We start from the raw sequence: 18,186 nt of genomic DNA, 5'->3' as shown, positions 1-18,186 counted from the left end.
ATTTTTAATAAAAATTATTGATCTCGGTTCAACCCGATTGAACCCCCTCGACCCCTGACCCCTACCCTTCTCCGGGTCGATACTCGGTCCGGGTCTGAAAACCCTGGTTTTAACCATGAGAGTATAAGTAAAATTATTTTTCTTCCCTTCTCACAATGCATTATTTTTATTTATTTCTTTATTCTACTTTATTTTCTTCATCAGTCACAGAGCAAAAACCAAAAATGATAGAAGAAATTATTGGCCAAGAATCAATGCCATATATATTAGTAAATATCAAGAAATTATATCTTGATGAACTTGGTTGCCTTCTTTTCCTTGTTAGCTGTTATGGACATAGAAAAGTTGGAATTGGTTGCAGCAAATTAAAATTTTAAATTAAAATGGGAAAAAATAATCCCAAATTAATTACTCCAAATTATTATAACTTTCAATTGAATTGATTCTAACTAAAACAAATGAGCATAATTATAAAAAAAAATATTCCAAATTTGTTTGGGAACATGACTAATGCCATTATCAACACAATGTCACCTTAATTAATTGGTCGAGAAAGCTCCAACATGGTTATTTGACTTATTTTCACATAATTTTCAATATTGATTAATAATAATTTTAAAGTATATTAATACTAATTTATTTTATTGTTTTTCTAATATTAAAAAAATATAATCAAAGTTATTAGAGTTGGTTTGATAATATAAAATGACATGACATATCAAATAATATACTCATAAGCTTTCAATTAGATCAGTCTTGAAATACAAACCAAGGAGTTTAACATGCATGTCAGTCAATTTGAAGTGTTCAGGTTGGAGCATGTTTCTTAAAAAAAAAAATACTAATAATATAAAAGAGTCAAATATAAATAGATTTTTTTTAAAAAAATTTCTACAAACTTATATATTTTTTATTAAAATGAACTGTCACCTGAGTTTTTTTATCAAACACGAGATCCAACATCAAGTCCCATGACTTCCATAACATGTTTCTTATATTTATATTTAATTATATAATTTTGATGGATAATCAGAAGTTTTTTTTTTTAAATATTGCTTTTTTTTTTTAATTAATTACTAGAATAGGCATTTTTAGAATTATTTACCAAACTAGACATTTTTATTTTTTTAATATTAAATTTTAAATTTTTTAAATAGCTGTGGGTTCCACTGGTTTTTTAATATTAAAATTTTATTTTTTTTAAATTGGCCGGTCCTACTAGTTTTTTAATATTAAAATTTATATTTTTAAAACTGGATGGGTCCTACTAGTTATTTTTAATAAAAACAATTTTACATTAAAACCCTTATCATTTCATAAAATTTTTTACAACTAGTTTTATTCCCACTTCTACTTTCACTAATCCTAACAGATAAAAATTATGGGTAATATTCGGTCAAAAATTTAAAAGATAAAAATTGTTGTGGTTAAAATTTTTTATATACATAAAAATTAAAATTATCTCCAATATTAGAATAGTCAAAGATGTAATTGTTAGGGTAGGTGGAGAGTATTATTGGGGGGTTGATGGGATGAATTATTAGTGACAAATGGCACCTACCCTATTCACAAGAGCCATTGAATCAAATTGATCATAACCATTCTAAAAATGCCCAAGCTCAGATTACATCTGGTCAAATATTCTCGGAAGCGCTAATGAAGGCAATTCAGGAAAATCAACAAACAACATGTAGCATTTATGTTCGTCAATTTGATCGTGAAGAAAATTCTTTCATGGTAGATGAAATGGCACCACCTCAGTACGGTGGTATAGCTGGCAGCTACCGCATTGATTTAAGAAAACAATGGTGTTACTGCGGTGAGTTTCAAACATTTCATTTTCCTTGTCGCCATGTTCTTGCAGCGTGTGCATACATTCATCTACATTGGCAGGCATACGTAGATAATGTTTATAGGCTTGCGACAATTTTTAATGTATATCATAAAGAGTTTCAAACAATGTCAAACGAGAGATACTGGAACCCCTATAATGGTCCACGTCTCTGTGCTGATCTTACAATGCGAAGACCACTTTCAGGGCGCCCAAAATCCACCAGAATTCGTAATGAGATGGACATAAGGGAGGGCGGCCAGCCAAAGCGTTGTGGTCTATGTCGTAATGCAGGTTATAGTCATCGAAATTGTCCGAATGCAGCTGGTCCAAGTCATAATATAATTTAAATATTGTATTTGTTGAATAATTTTATAATATATGTAATTGTTTTCGTTCATTAATAATATCGAGTGAGTTTATTTTAGTGAAAGTAGAAGTGGAAATAAAACTAGTTGTAAAAAAATTTTATGAAATGATAAGGAATTTAATGTAAAATTATTTTTAATTAAAAAAAACTAGTATGACCCATCTCAGTTTTAAAAATATAAATTTTAATATTAAAAAACTAGTGGGACCTGCCGATTTTTTAAAAAATAATTTAATATTAAAAAACCAGTGGAACCCACAGTTATTAAAAAAATTTAAAATTTAATATTAAAAAAATAAAAATGCCTAGTTTGGTAAATAATTCTAAAAATGCCTATTCTAGTAATTAATTAAAAATATATATATATTTTAACAAAAAAAGCCTAATCAGAAATCTCCATGTTTTTTTTAACCATAGATCAAAATATGAGGACCATGTTTGAAGATGGGATTTCTTTTTTGGCTTTTAGGGAGGGGTTGAAGATATTTATTTTGTGCACTAAAATATGAGGGGTAAATTTTTTAGCATGTCACTAAACTTTGGCTCATTTTCACTTTGATCACTGAACTTCAATTTGTATCAATTTGATCACTCAGTTTTAATTTGATTTCATTGGGTAGTAAAAAATTTACCCTATTTTGAAACACGCACGCACAGTACACAATACCAAATTATTGCCGAGATCTGTTCATGTTTAATTTTTTTTTTCCTTCTGTAGATGTCTTTTTGTGCTTTGCTATACTTCTACTAAATTCCTTATTTAGAATAAAAAAAATAATTATTTAAAAGCAAAATAGTAATATCACGGGATTACAAATATCAATAAAATAAATAAAAAACTTAAAGAATCAATCAACTAGAAAAATTGAGAAAAAAAAAAGAAATGCATGCGTCTCATCATTTTTCATAAGTTAAAGTAATTTCTTGTGAAATTTTTTTTAAGAGAAAATTATCTAAGTCCTTGGACATTTATAAAGTGGCTTAAATGTGTCCATCTGACATTTGCAATGGGTAATAAGGCTCAAATTAGTTGGTAGAAATTTCTCTAAAGAGTATGGTGTTGATTATGAATAAACTTTTTTTCTGTTGCTATATTACTTTTGCTCACATGGTAGTAGCTGTAATTTAACATTGGAAATTTTTTCAAATGGATGTCAAGAATGTTTTCCTAATGGAGAACTTATTTAAGAGGTGTATATATGCAACCCCCACTAGATTATGATCATCCTTCTAGCAAGTTATTTTGTCTTCGCAAAGCCTTGTATTGTCTCAAACAAGAACCAAATGCTTGGTTTGCTAAGTTCAGTACTCTTGCAACTCAAGTTGGTTTTAGCTCCAATTCATATGATCATGCTCTCTTCATTCGTAACACTTTTTTTGTTGCTTTATGTTGATCATATAATTATAATTGGGAATGATCTTCAAAATATTACAGAATTTAAACACTATCTTAGACAATAATTTAAGATGAAAGATCTTGGTAACCTCACTTATTTTCTTGGACTAAAGGTTGCCTTTGATGGCTCAGCCTATTTTCTCTCCCAAGCAAAATATGCTATAGATCTTCTATCTCAAGCATGTCTCATAGATACTCAACATAACAAAGAAAACAGTAGTTTAGCAGGGAATGAACCCTTGCTAACTCTAGAGTACAAAATAGCAAACATAATGAACACACAAAAATTTACTTCAACTTCCCTTGAGGTAAATCAAAAATTGACACCATTAAATGGCAAATCTTTGAATAATCCTACCATTTACTGTCAATTGGTTAGGAGTCATATCTATCTCATTGACTCGCCCTCACATAGCGCATGTAGTTCAAATAGTTGGTCAATTTATAGCTATTACTCAAACTACTCATTATGTAGTAGTACTCCACATTCTTCTCTATATCAAGGGAACATTGTTTTATGGTCTTTATTAATCCTTTCATTCTCATTTGGAACTATGAGCATATTTTGATGTGGACTGAGTTGGTGATCCCACTGATGGAAGTTCCACCATTGGTTATTGTTTCTTTTTTAGGCACTCCCTTATTTCATGGAGAAGCAAGAAAAAAGTTGTTATTTCCATATCTAGTATTGAGGATGAATATTGACCTCTTGTTGACACAACTTCGGAGTTTGTGTGATTGCGATGGCTGCTTCAAGATCTTAGTGTTCCTTTTTTTCCCATGCGATAACTTTACTTTGTGATGATCGAAGGCTCTATAGATTGCACATAATTATGTTTTTCATGAATGAACCAAACATATTAAGATTGGTTGTCACTTTGTTCGTCAGCGTCTTCTACGTGATACTTATTTCTTGAATCAACTCCTTTTCACTAGGTAGATTATATAGATATCTTTCATCCACCTAATCGCTTCTATGAACTATCTCCAAACTCAACATGGTTTCTTCTCTTTTGTGGACATTCAATCGTACATGTATACATGACAAGTTTGTGTACATGGATGAAAAGAGGGATGGGAGATATGTAAAGCTATGTAAAGCTTCATCTTCTCAACCATAAAATATACAAGCATTTTTTGATCATGCTTTACTTGTTTTTAATCTAGTTATCTTTATTAAATCTTATCAAGATTTAGCTTGTCTTGTTTTTATCTATTTGGAAGCAAGAGAAAAAGAAAAATCCCATACAAGGGACTCATCATTTAGTTGGGTGATATCTAAGGACTCATAAGTAATTTACCCCCAATTAATCTTAGTGAAAGAATATCATAAGAATAACATATTTAATGTATATATAATGTGTTGAGTCTAGCCCATTTGGTGGGTTGGATGAATAAATGGGACTCCAAACCCATGGTTGAAAAAAAAGAAGCTATGTTAACTTATGGAGGGCATGAAGGGAATTTCACAAGAGGGCAAAAATTCTCATCTTTGATGAGAATGAGAAGAAAGGTAGATTGATGAATCGAGAGAGAGAAAAGAGAGTGAGCATCCAAGGAAGAGAAAGGAGGAGCTAGGGTTCTTGAAGAAAACAAGATTGGTTAGTTCTGTCGCTGGATTTCTCTTAATCCTACGGTCTGATCCCTTAACTCCCATTCCTTTAGGCCCTTTGTGAACCATCCTAGTGTAAGGATGATGTATGAGTTTTAGAGTCTCTCTTGTGAAATTCATGTTCTTTGCATGTATTCCTCTAGTGAGCTAGAGAGAACTTGGTGTTAATTATCCCATAGTTGACATGGTGGAAACACATTTAAGAGCCTCTAAGGAGTCTCGTGGTTTTTTCCTCGATTTATAGGGTTTTCACGCAAAAACCTTGGTGTTTGATTCATCTCATTCTAACATATATTGAGGGGTTTGATAGTGTTTTAAGGCGGTTTTGAAGCTTTGAAGAGTTGTAGAAGACTTGGGAAGACAAAAGAAGCCTCAAGAAACCTCTATAAGCTTTGATGAAGGGTGTGTAGGACGCACAAACTCGGGAGGTGTGCGGGCAATTCTAGGCCGCACATAGCCCGCACATAAACAGTAAATTACTACAGTACCAGTGGACAGTGAGTTTGCTACAATGACCCTTTGTTGGCGGAAGGCTGTGTGGGCCAGAGAGCCCGTAGAGGGTCGACAGAGAGATGTGCAGGATAGTGTGCGCCCGCACAAGAGGCATCACATGAACAGTAACATGTCCACAATGTCGTGAATAGTAGTATTACTACAGTGACTTCCACTTGTTTTTGCACTATTACACTATCGAAATAACTCCATTGTTCTACCAAGTTATTTAATTATTTAGTTATTAACTTATTTAATGTATACACAAGGTTCTACCAAATTATTTGTTTCAAGCTAAAATAAATTGATAGTCATCAAATTATTTCAGATACTCTTATTGGTATACCAAATTATAAAAAATAAATAAATAAATAATTGGATCACCTAACTTAAAAATTGAGGTCATTTTGGTCATTGGCGTTTACAACGTTAAGAGGGGGCTGATTTGACAATCAGATTACTCTTATCTCACGACATCAGTATTATCACGCAACTAATGAAGCTTTGTTTTTCTCCTTTTCACCTTGAGGTCCCTTTTTTATGAGAATTTCTCCAAAATATCTTTTGTCCCGTTGATCAATTATTTCTACTAACTCATTTTGAATGAACTATCACTAGTTGAAAGGATAACATTTTAAGTATGAGGCTCACTAAGTAGTTTTTTTTAATTGTAACAACAATGGCTTTTATGTTTCTTGTTGGAGAAATAAGATACTTGTAGATTAAATAATGATGCTCAAACTCCACTTAAGGGTGTGTTTGTTTAGAGGTATTTGAAGTTACAAGTAACTTCAAATACCTTACTTTTGAAATACCCTGTTTGGTTTGATGTTTTTCAAAAACCTTGTGTAACTTGAAATACCCAAGTGGATGTATTTGGACTTATGCCCAAATTGGTTATAACTCCAAATCCTTGTAATTGGAAACACCATGTGATTGCTGACAACTTGAGCGCCTAAAGGTAACTCTAGCCATCTCCATCTTCAACAAGATTTTTCTCATCACTTCTCCAACTTCATCATCTCCATTTTTCCCCCATTGAAGCAACATCAAATCATGCGGCAAATCATATCATTTCTCCTTCTCATTTTACTTTTTCATTTTTCATGCAATTTCTTTTTTTCCTCACCAAGATCCTCTTCATCATTTAAATGATGTTTTTATGAAATCTTGTAGATCTGAAGTTATAGATCTAAAGTTTATCCTCATCGAGATCTCTTCATCATTTCTCCTTCTTCCTGTAAGATCTGTTATTTTATTTTATGTTATTTCACTTTATTTGGTGATTTTTTAACATGTTTGTATAAATTATTGTAGATCTAACGGTTATCTTCATCAATTTCACTTAACCGTTCTCATCTAGGTGAGGTTTGGTGAGGTTAGAGATATTTTTCCCAAATATTTATTTATATCCAAAAATCTATTTTTTTAAAAAATGTTTTTCTTATCTTCAATAATCTAGCATATGATCTTATCTTGAATGATATTTAAAATGGTTATGTGTAAATTTTGATGATTATGTGGTGATTTTTTTTTAAATTTTTGTTTTATCTCTTTGGCATAATGATATGATAACTTTATTTTGAGTTTGAAATTGCTTGGGCACATAAGAACTGATTGATATTTCAAATGGTTTTGTTTGTTTTCTCTTTTTGGTAATGTTTGTTAATTTCGAGTTGATATGTTGCTTTGACTGAATTGATGGTGGTATTATTATGCCTTTGCCCAAATCTAGATGGTGCTTGATAACTTTGTCGCCATTGGATAGTAGTTCTCACACACAAATTATCAAAGTTTACTGATTGTCTCCATAAGCATTTGATCTCTTTCTATGCAAATGTGCATACTTCGTACAATATGACCAGTTTCTTATTGGAGTGCAATCAGTTAATTTTTTATGGTAATTCTTGTTAGTTAGGAAGTTCTATTGGTGTCATGTAGTATTATAAGGATTGAAGTTGAAGAAAATGAATCCATTAATTATGAATATAGCCGTGAGTATAATTGGATGTTGCTTCTAACAGTCTAATACCATAAAAAAAAGTTAAAGAAAAAGAATTAGACAAGTGGTTGGTTGCAGACATGGTTAAGCTGCTAATCTACTCTAATTTGTATATGTATACATCTCCACAAAACAAGAAATTCATTCACATAAACTTGATTGAAGTTTAAATATTGGAAATTCTTGGTATAAAAATCTTGAATTCAATCTGTTTGCATGAGAACATAAATATGCTGAACTTTGACATGATTGCATGAGAACACAAATTATACTGAACTTTTGGTATGTTTTGCAGCATAAGTGTATATGCTAATATGCTCACTTAATAGGTCAATGTTAAATAGGGGTTAATCATCAGATTTAGTTATTGTGTTTCAAAGCCTATCAACCAACACACACTGACACCATTATCAAACCTCTCTATCATAAACAATGCATACATCTACTCTATCACTTTTTTAACCTTTTGGTCATACATACTCATGTGCTCATTCTGATTTTGATTCTCTTTTGATGTACGGCTATTGATTGGTTTGCTCTTGTGCATGTATAGCCGTATACAATGTTTTTTTTTTATTTATAATGATTGGGTTGCTCTAGTGCATTGCATTTTTTTTAATCTTTGTATTTTTAAAAATTGTAGATGCACATGAATGACAAAAGGGATAAGTTATATGCCATGTAAGCTATATTTTTAGCTGCGGCTTATGCAGTCACCTTGCTTTTGCGTAGAAAAAGACGCAGAGTTTGTAGAGAACCTTCACAAAGTCAGTTAGAAATTAGAGAGCAATATTTGTCCAGGTTGGTGGATGGCAATGACACTACTAGTATCAACATGGTTTGTATGAAAAAATCCACCTTCTTCAATCTTTGCACTGTAATGAAACAAAAAGGTCTTATGAGAGATACATTACATACTACCAATGAAGAACAACTATTGATGTTCCTCCACACTATAGGGCATAATTAACACAATCATGTCATTTCGCATAACTTTCTTAGGTCTGGTGAGACTATTAGTTGGTATTTCAATCATATGCTTTACACAATTGGACAATTATGTGCTAACTACGTGCATCCACTTAGTACACAAATGCCTACATACATAGCATCAAGGGCTACATTATACCCTTATTTCAAGGTAGTGGCACATTTTTTTACTTATCATGAATTTACCACACAAGAAACAATTCTTCTTTATACTACATTAATGATAGGATTATATTGGAGCTCTATATGGGACCCATATCCATGCTTCTGTTTCTTCATATGAAGTTGCAGCATTTCGATGACGAAAACCATATCCTACACAAAATGTGCTTGCTGTTGTGGACTTTGGGTTACATTTTACCTATGTCCTCGCTGGATGGGAAGGTTCAGCACACGATGCCCTAGTCTTGCATGATACACTTGAGAGGCCAAATGACTTATCAGTCCTTGAAGGTATCTATTTCATGTAATTTGCTATAGGTTGACATGTGACATTAATCTAATCATTATAATTTTTTTTAACTTTCATATTTTCTTTTTCTTAGGAAAGTATTACTTGGTTGATGCGGGGTACTCTACAAAACCAGCTTTATAGCTCCTTATAGGGGTGTTAGGTACCACCTTAAAGAGTTTGGCTTACGAACACCTGCAAATTATAAAGAACTTTTTAATCTTCGTCATTCCTTAGCTCGTACAACAATTGAACGTGCATTTGGTTCTCTTATAGGTCACTTCAAAATTCTCGCATCTAGACCATTTTATCCATTCAAAACTCAAGCGGAATAATTCTTGGCCACGTGCATTCTACATAATTATATATTAAGTGGGGGTGAAGACATGTTTATACCATTTGAGGGAGAATGGACTCCACATCGGCCACCCTCACAAAGTAACACAAGAGAACAAACAGAAGAGACCCAAGAATGGGTCGCACACCAAGAAACAATTGCACTCAATATGTGGGCGAATAAGTAGATAATTACCTTTTTATTTGGACCATGAATTGTACTATTATTTCTAAGTTGACGAGTTATTTTGATATGTGCTCAAATAAATTCTATGTTTCTTTTGAGTGAGGTATTTAATTTAGTTCAAATTCAAAGCAAAGTTTGGGAGAGCCCCTTTGTATTTCCTATCACTTGTTTCTTAGACTAACCTTTTCTTATTAATTCTAAGCATGGTGCATGAATAATCTGAGAGTAAATTGTAGGTGATTATTGAAGAGCACAAAGTGACATTGAACTGGCATCATGGAGATGATACTCTTGATGCTAGTTCAAGAACAAAAAATATTATACCTGTAATCAAACTTTTTAAGCATTGTATTGTCATACTAGCAGAGATGCCAATTCTCTTTTTCATAATGTAGATCATCTTCTGCCCTAGTCCTAATATTCTTATCATGTCAATGTTGAGGTGATTATCAAGCGAGTATACATTTGTGGGGTTCTTGTTTGCAGGTGTGTCTTTTTTTTTATATTCTATGGTATCTAGAACATCAAGAATATGATGGTAGAATTGAATATTTTGTCGAGCATAAAGAAATATTTATTTTGTCGAGCATAATTTGTAACTTTTTTTGACATATGACAGTAGTTTGGTGTATGTTTGTGTTTGTGTGGGCTCTTGCTTGAAGATCTAGCCCAAGTGTAGAAAATTAGCTATTTTCCATGCCTCTTTGTTTTTTATCTGAAGTTTTCTCCCCCTTTTTTAGAACTCTGGATAAACATGCTCAAACTTTGATGCTAATTTATTCGTATTGAATCTTGAATTTAATTTATCTTGGCTCACACCAAATTCAGCTAATTTAGCTATTCTCTGTAAAAATTAGGTTATGAGAGATATTGTGAGCTGACTAGTGGAGAAGTGCACCTATTCTACTGCATCTCTTTTAGGTTCATTTTCCCAACATAAGTCTTATGGTGTTATGGTTTAATGCTTAATAATGGATAATGGCCATCAATATATATATATATATATGTAACATGTTCATTTAAGACTGTTGATTTCGATATATTACTAGTCCTAATAGCATAAATAATATTATCAATTTCTAGCCTTAATGGGTTTATATGGCTGTAATACCAGTATATTTGATTCTAGTTGTGCATGTGTAAGCTGACAATTGGCAATATTCTTTATTAATTAATTTTTATGAGAAATGTTGTAAGTTTTAATCATGTTTGTTTTATATATTTTCCAACAAATTTTACATTTTGGTGGCATAGAATGTGGTTCACTACTTAGTATACATTTTTCACTTTTGAAATATTCATTTCCTTCATTAAAAGTTCTTGTTAGCACTGTATTGATGCCCATTTTTTTATTTATATAATTACCTTTTTATTTGGACCATGAATTGCACTATTATCTTTTGTTCCTCATTTTTAATTATATTGTTAATTGTACATCTGTACTTAAATAAGAACGGATAGCAGTACTATTATCTTTTGTTCCACATTTTGTTCCTCAATTTTATCTTTTGCTTATATGTTTGACAAATATAGAATGGACAACATGAGAGCATCAGAGGATAGCCAAACATCAACAATAAGAAGCCCTACCAAGAGAACTGGTGGTAACAAAAGATGGACACCCACTGAAAGCTGCTTCTTTATAAGATTCATGACCTCCCAAGTAGAACAAGGCTTCAAAGTTGATAAAGGTTTCAACCCCCAAGCATTACATGCTACAACTAAGGCAATGAAAGATGAGTTCGACATCATTGTTACTGAATCAAATGTGTCCAACCACCTAAGGACAATTGGCAAACGATGGGAAAGAATTAAAAAGCTAAAGGAATTAAGTAGAATGGGTTGGGATGATAGAATGAAAATGATAATAATGGGGGAGTCAGAGTATAAAAACTATATCAAGGTATTAATTTACTTGGAACCAAATTTTATTTTATTTTATTTATAATTTTACCTTTGTAGTGTTTACTTAAACCCTATAGTGATTTTTTCATGTGTACTAGATTCATCCATAAGATGAACAATTCCTTAACAAGCCTATCAAAGATCATGACTTGCTGCAGATTATTTGTGGTAATGACCGGGCTAGTGGACGTCATGCTATTCACCTTGGAGATGAAATCGACACGGACATGTATGATAATGAAAACTTTCACCAATCACCTCCAATTGGTTGTCTTGATGATATGTCTTTTGAGGAGACCGAGTTTTATGTAAATATGTCAACACCTAACCACACTCATTCAAAAAGCTCAGAATCAAGGGGACCAACATCCACTCAAACAAGAAGAGGAAAAGGAAAAAGAAAATTAATCTCTGAAGTTGAAGCAATACAAGAATGAATAGCACGTTTAAGGAGGTACTAGGGAATATGAATTCCACTCGTACTTTGGCCTTTGCCAAAGACCTTATGAACGAGTGCATGAAATTAAAAGTATATGGATATGCTGGCCATGAGATCAATAGGGCCTATGATTAGTGGATGGCGGATGAAATAAGGGCTATATATTTGTTAACGAAGGATGAAGAACTTAGAATGTATTGGGCAGAGGAGTTTTTTGAAACAATGGCTAATCAAAGAGGAGGCTATTGAGGGAAAAATTAGCCAAACCTGAAGCTAATTTCTATGCATTATTTTGTACCTGTTGATGTCTTACAATATTGGGATGGTCTATATTTGTTAGTTTATCTTATGATTGTGACTGTGATGAATATTTAACTATGTTTTTTATTTATATTATGTATGTTGAACATCTTATGCTTGTAATTGTCTCATTTGTTATGTTATATTTGCTATGCTTATAATTGTCAACAAGTTGGTAATTCTAAATTTGATTGCCTTTTTTTTAATTGCTATTGTTATTATTTTTATTGTCTTGATCCAGGGACATGTTAAGTGGGAAGCACTCGATGGAGCGTTATGGATGTAGTTTCTTCCTTGAATGTTTTTGGGAGTGAATAAATGTTGTATATAATTTTTATAAATTTTTTCAACTATGTGAGCAAAATGCTTTCCATATGTTTTACAATTATAAATGGATGTAGCTTCTTCCATGAATGATGGGAACAAACAAATATTATCAATGAATGTAAAGTATTTGTATAAATTGATCTTGTTGGACATATTGCCTCGCCATATTTATTTCTTTATAGTTGTATGCCATATGGGGTACAAGAGGCTAATTTGTAGCAATATTATTATTCAAAAATATTAAACAAGTTATTATGAATTGTTGAAATCTATTTATAATTAAATTTTGAGTAATAACTCATTTAATTAATTTTTTATTCAAAATTTATTTAACATACATGATTAAATTTTATTTAACTTGGGTTATTAAATTAAAATTTAAATAAACAAGTAAAATATTATTGGGAGAAGTCATCTATGATAATATATTTTAAAAAATATAATAATAATTTATAAATTAATTTAATTAAAAATTTAATGCTTATGTTGATTAGAATAATAATTACATTCAATAAAATAATCAACATTGACATTAAAAATAAAAGCAAACAAAAAAAATTGTGAGTATGAGGGTTTGAGGGTAATCTCACCATGGGTGCCCACATCTCCTAAATACATCAAACCAAACACCTGGATTTCATAATACAGATTCACAAATCTCTCTAAACAAATATAAAATTATGTTATACAGTAATTTCAGTTACATTCAACTAAACACTAGATTTTATATTACTGTATTTTCAAATTCATGAATTTTCAATTGCATTGTAAATGAAAATCCAATGTATTTATAATTGCATCCAATTAAATGCATCCTTATTGCGATACATCTTTGATCTAGGTAAAAGCTCCTAGATCTGCGCTAGTGAGCTCCATCTCGCAGCCATAGTACCATACATCTTTGATCTAGGTCAAAACTCCTAGATCCAAACACCAAGACAAATAAAAAAATAAAATAAATAAAAAAGCACTTTCACCATTGCTACATAGTGCAGAGAGAGAGAGAGAGAGAGACCCCTTATTGCGAGGCCGTGAGCACCAATGAGCTCCATTCCCCTGCCATAGTATCATACATCTTTGATCTAAGTCAAAGCTTCTAGATCCAAACACCAAGACAAAAGCACTTTCACCATTGCTATAGACGAGAGAGAGAGAGAGAGAGAGAGAGAGAGAGAGAGAGAGAGAGAGAGAGAGGGAATCCAAAATAGAAGATAAATAGGGAATTAAATGCAAGAGAAAAGAAAAGAAAAAACAGTAAAAGAAAAAGAGGTGAAAGGGGAAAAAGACATCATTAGCTAATTGTAGTATTGACATTGTGAAATAAGAGTGATGTGAATTCTCATGTCAATCTATCTTTAATAGCATAAGAGTTAGTGATCAAAATTATTACTCCCTCCGTTCCTTTTTATCTGTCATAAACCCATGTTCTTTTTTATCTGTCATTTTTTAACATTAAGAAACATTTATTATTTTTTTTCCAAAGTTGCCCTAACACTCTATTCAATTCTCTTCTTGAAATTTAATATGAGAGAAAAATGTGAAAGATATAAATTAGGGGTAATTTTGGAAAGATAACTAATTTTTTATTAAATTATGTGAAATAACCAACTTTTTTGGTATGTGAGATTCGGTTATTCACAACATATAAAAAGGAACGGAGGGAGTATAATTTTTATATTGGATGAGCCAATAAAAATGTTTTACAATTACATAATTAAAATAGAAGTACGTAAATAATTCGATGATTATATATGTATTTTACTCCCTCCGATTCTTTTTTACTTGTCCCATTTTAGAATTTTTTTTTTCTTTTTTGTTTGTTCATTTAGAAAATTCGTGAAGTATTAAATATTGTTTTTTCAAATTTGCTTTTTATATTTAATGTATTTTTATAATTTCTAATGAATATATTCAACTACATATTTTAAATAAGGGCAATTTTAAAAGTTAATATAATTTTTTTATAAATTTTAGAAAAACAACTACTTTTAACTAATTTTTTTAATACATATGATTTAGTTAAAATGGACAATGGACAATTAAAAAGGATAGGATGAAGTACTCTTTGCTCTTTATTTTATTATTATTGGAAAAGTTATGTGTAGGTATTAGGGATGGTACCGGGGCGGGGAATCCCCCATCCCCGAGGGGACCCAACCCGACGGGGACGGGGATTCCCTGGGCCGAGCCGGGAGCCACTGTCACCGCTGCGATCATTAGAGTGGGCTCCGATCAAAGTCATGATTCATCAGTAAAATAATTTAAAATAATTTCCACTAAAATAATAATATTTTACTAATAATAATAGAAATAATTTTAACTAATTCCTACTTCAATAAGCCACTCAAATAATAATCAAAATATTAATAAAATAATTTAAAATAATTCTCATTTTAATGATTCTCTGGTTAATAATAATAACTCTAATTTCAAATAATGTTTTCTATTTTAATAATAATATAAAAAAATTGGGTTAAAAAACCACAAATAAGCTATTTAAATAATTTTAAAAAAGATGAGGAGTTGAAATGCAAAAACCAGTAATTTTCTTTTTAAAATGCCCAGTCAGCAACCCGGCACCACATAGGGTGCTGATTAGACATTGATATGAAGTCCCTAGGGCTATTTTGATAATAATAAAAAAAAAAGAAGGCCACAAAGGGGGAACCCTTATTATTATTATTATTATTATTATTATTATTATTATTATTATTATTATTATTATTATTATTATTATTATGAATAAAGTGGATAAACCACCGATTTATTAGAGGGAAAAGAAACAGTACAAACACAACATAAGCCAACAAACAATAGGAGAAAAGGGACAAGCACTACCACAGACTTGACGAGAGCCGGGAAGCCGCCACCAAGAATGACGCACACCTCAAAAAAACTGCAGGAGAAAAAAGAAAAAAGGTGGAAAACAACATGAGGATAAAATAATTGAGAAAGCGAAGTCCACCATTTGGTATTTAAGGCCTTCTCAAGCTGCCGAGGGGATTGGATCACACATGGACAATAGGCGAGGTTATTGAACCAGTGTGGTCTTCCTGCCTAGTGCTAAGGAAATCAAGGGAGCGCCTGAGGTTCTGAATAAAGTCACCTAAGAAACAATGTGTCCGGTCCCTAGTTGTAGAGATCCAAAAAAGTAGCATATGAATAATTTTGGAAACAACTGAATGAGGTGAGTGTGCATTCATGTTAAAAAAATACAATTGTTTCTTTCAAGCCATAAATTCCAGAAAATAGCCCTTGAAAGGAGACCCCAAAAAGCTCAAAGTCGCGCTTGAGTGGAAGGAATCCCAAGAAGTCCAGACCTCAAAAATGGAACAAGGATGTAAAAGCAACCCTAAATTGTGTTTGAAAAATTGCCAAATGCGGACGGAAAATCATATTTAAGCATAAGATGATCCACTGATTCCGAGCACCTATGGCACAACACACATGTATCTGTAGCACATTGGATATTACAATCTTTTTTGGCTAGGTTGGTAAGAGTTAGAATTTTGTTATCCCAAGTGAGGCATCAAAAAAAAGGGTTTTTTTTCTAGGGCATTCTACTTTCTAAAAGTGATGATAGAGGGGGCTACAAATGCAACCATCCACCAGGAATTGGTAAAAGAATTTCACCAAGAAGGTCATATTAATTTCTAAGGTCCCAGATTTGCACATCATCTTGCTCATCAAGATGTTCCGGAATAGCAGTCAAGAGGGGTGTAATTTCTTCGAGGGTAGCTGTGCGGAAGATCTTCTCTGGAGAATGAAGATCAGAGGAGAAGGCTCTTAAAGATGACCGGGGGAAGCTGTAGTCATCATTAAGGTTGGGCCAAATATCTTTGGAGGCTCTACCATCTAACTAGTTGTCATGCCAAAATAGAATAGAAGCGCTTATTCTTAATGATCTTCGAAGAAGAAAATCTAAATGATGGCAGGATGGGTGTAATTCATGCCCATAAGAAGGATTTTCTTCTAGGAGGTATGTGAAACAGAGGTTCAAGAGGGCCTCTATTCAGGTAATTAAGTTGATGATTTTGAACCAACAAATGTTACCACCTAAAATGATCCTCCACCACCACTTGCCTAGGAGAGCCTTGTTGAAATCTTGGATGTTGAGGATACTCCATCCTCCCAACTTACGAGGTTTGCATATCCTGTTCCAAGCAACTAGCCGAATTCCTTTAGAACCCAATTCAGGTCCTTTCCAAATAAAATCTCTACAAATCCTATCTATCTCATCTGAAATTCTAGACCGGTAATTTAAACACGAACATCCAGTAAGTTGGTGATGAAAATATTATAGGATCATAATATGAACAAAAGTATTTGTAATTATTATCATATCATGTTTTATTGTGTGGTAAAACCTTGTCGAAGTTTGCTTTTTTTTTTTTATAAATCAAATATTTTAAATTATTTGAAACTATATATATAGAGAGAGAGGTTGTGTATCCTAAGTATATTCATAGATAAAAAATCTATGAACGTCGACACAGGCAGTTGGATTGAAATCATTGTGCTTATGAAAAGTGGTATAGTGAAAAGTGGGATGCACATTATTTTGATATGAATTGTTAGATCATGGTTGTAACAGTAATTTAATGGATCTGAATCGTCAATCCTTATTTCCACTAGACCTATAGAAACCCAAACTAAAAAAAAACACAGGACAACCTACCTGTTACTCTCTATCTCTCTCTACAATGGGACATTGTTCTTACCAACGGATGTCAGCAGACTCCTTTTCCTCATATATATATATATATATATATATATATTACCAACATCCGCAGTTAAGCACAGTGACCAAAGTGGAGAGAGATAGACTCATTAACGGGTTGGTTAGGGTTGACTAGTGTTAGGTTTGTGTTTATAATGTTTTGTTGTTGGTCTATCAGAAATAAGGTTGGACGGTGCATATTTATTTGATTATTATACAGAAAACGATTGAATGGTTTAGATCAAAATACTGTATATCACACTTTTTTTATTGTGCTACTGTTTATAAGCACAATAATACTGCTCATTACATATTATATAATCATTGGATGGAAATCCAACGATTGATACCAACATGTAGTAGTTTCTAAATTAATTTTAAAATTTTAGAGGGCATTTTTAGAATTTTATACTGTCTCACATTTGTACTATCACCAATATTAGAGCTCACAAGTTATTTTTGGACAAAGATAATTACTTAATTGAACTTTTGAAATATTATTTTAAAAAAAAATAATTATTCAAATTGGAATTATTTTAATTCTCCTCTTGTGGATTATCTGATGGGTTTGATAAATAGATAAAAATTTGGAAAATAACTCAAGAGTTTCATCTTAGGTGGTGTTTGTTTGAAGGGATATGGAGTTACATATAACTCCAAATCCCTTATCTTTTTAAACTCAAGTGTTTGTTTTGAGGCATTTCATTTTTATGTGCTTTTCAAATCACATCATTGAGGGATTTTGTTTTACGGTCAAAATGACCATAAAACCAAATCCCAGGAGTTCAAAACCAATGTATATGCATATACATACATACATATATATGT

General features: G+C 31.9%; 2 protein-coding genes across 2 annotated transcripts; both read left to right on the top strand.

The window, feature by feature from the left end:
* The first annotated feature begins 1,656 nt into the window (after window positions 1-1,656).
* LOC120256298 lies at window positions 1,657-2,181 on the top strand. The gene has a single exon (XM_039264007.1). The coding sequence runs from the start codon at window positions 1,657-1,659 to the stop codon at window positions 2,179-2,181; it is 525 nt and encodes a 174-aa protein (XP_039119941.1).
* A 6,819-nt stretch (window positions 2,182-9,000) lies between these two features.
* On the top strand, window positions 9,001-12,413 carry LOC120256295. Its single transcript, XM_039264005.1, has 4 exons — window positions 9,001-9,146; window positions 10,525-10,588; window positions 11,201-11,570; window positions 11,731-12,413. The coding sequence occupies exons 3-4, from the start codon at window positions 11,202-11,204 to the stop codon at window positions 12,007-12,009; spliced, it is 648 nt and encodes a 215-aa protein (XP_039119939.1). The 5' UTR covers window positions 9,001-9,146; window positions 10,525-10,588; window position 11,201; the 3' UTR covers window positions 12,010-12,413.
* Window positions 12,414-18,186: the final 5,773 nt, after the last annotated feature.

Source organism: Dioscorea cayenensis, unplaced genomic scaffold (assembly GCF_009730915.1).
Source record: "Dioscorea cayenensis subsp. rotundata cultivar TDr96_F1 unplaced genomic scaffold, TDr96_F1_v2_PseudoChromosome.rev07_lg8_w22 25.fasta BLBR01001384.1, whole genome shotgun sequence".
In the NCBI taxonomy this organism is placed as follows: Eukaryota; Viridiplantae; Streptophyta; class Magnoliopsida; order Dioscoreales; family Dioscoreaceae; genus Dioscorea; species Dioscorea cayenensis.
This window is presented reverse-complemented; position numbering and strand designations above follow the sequence as displayed.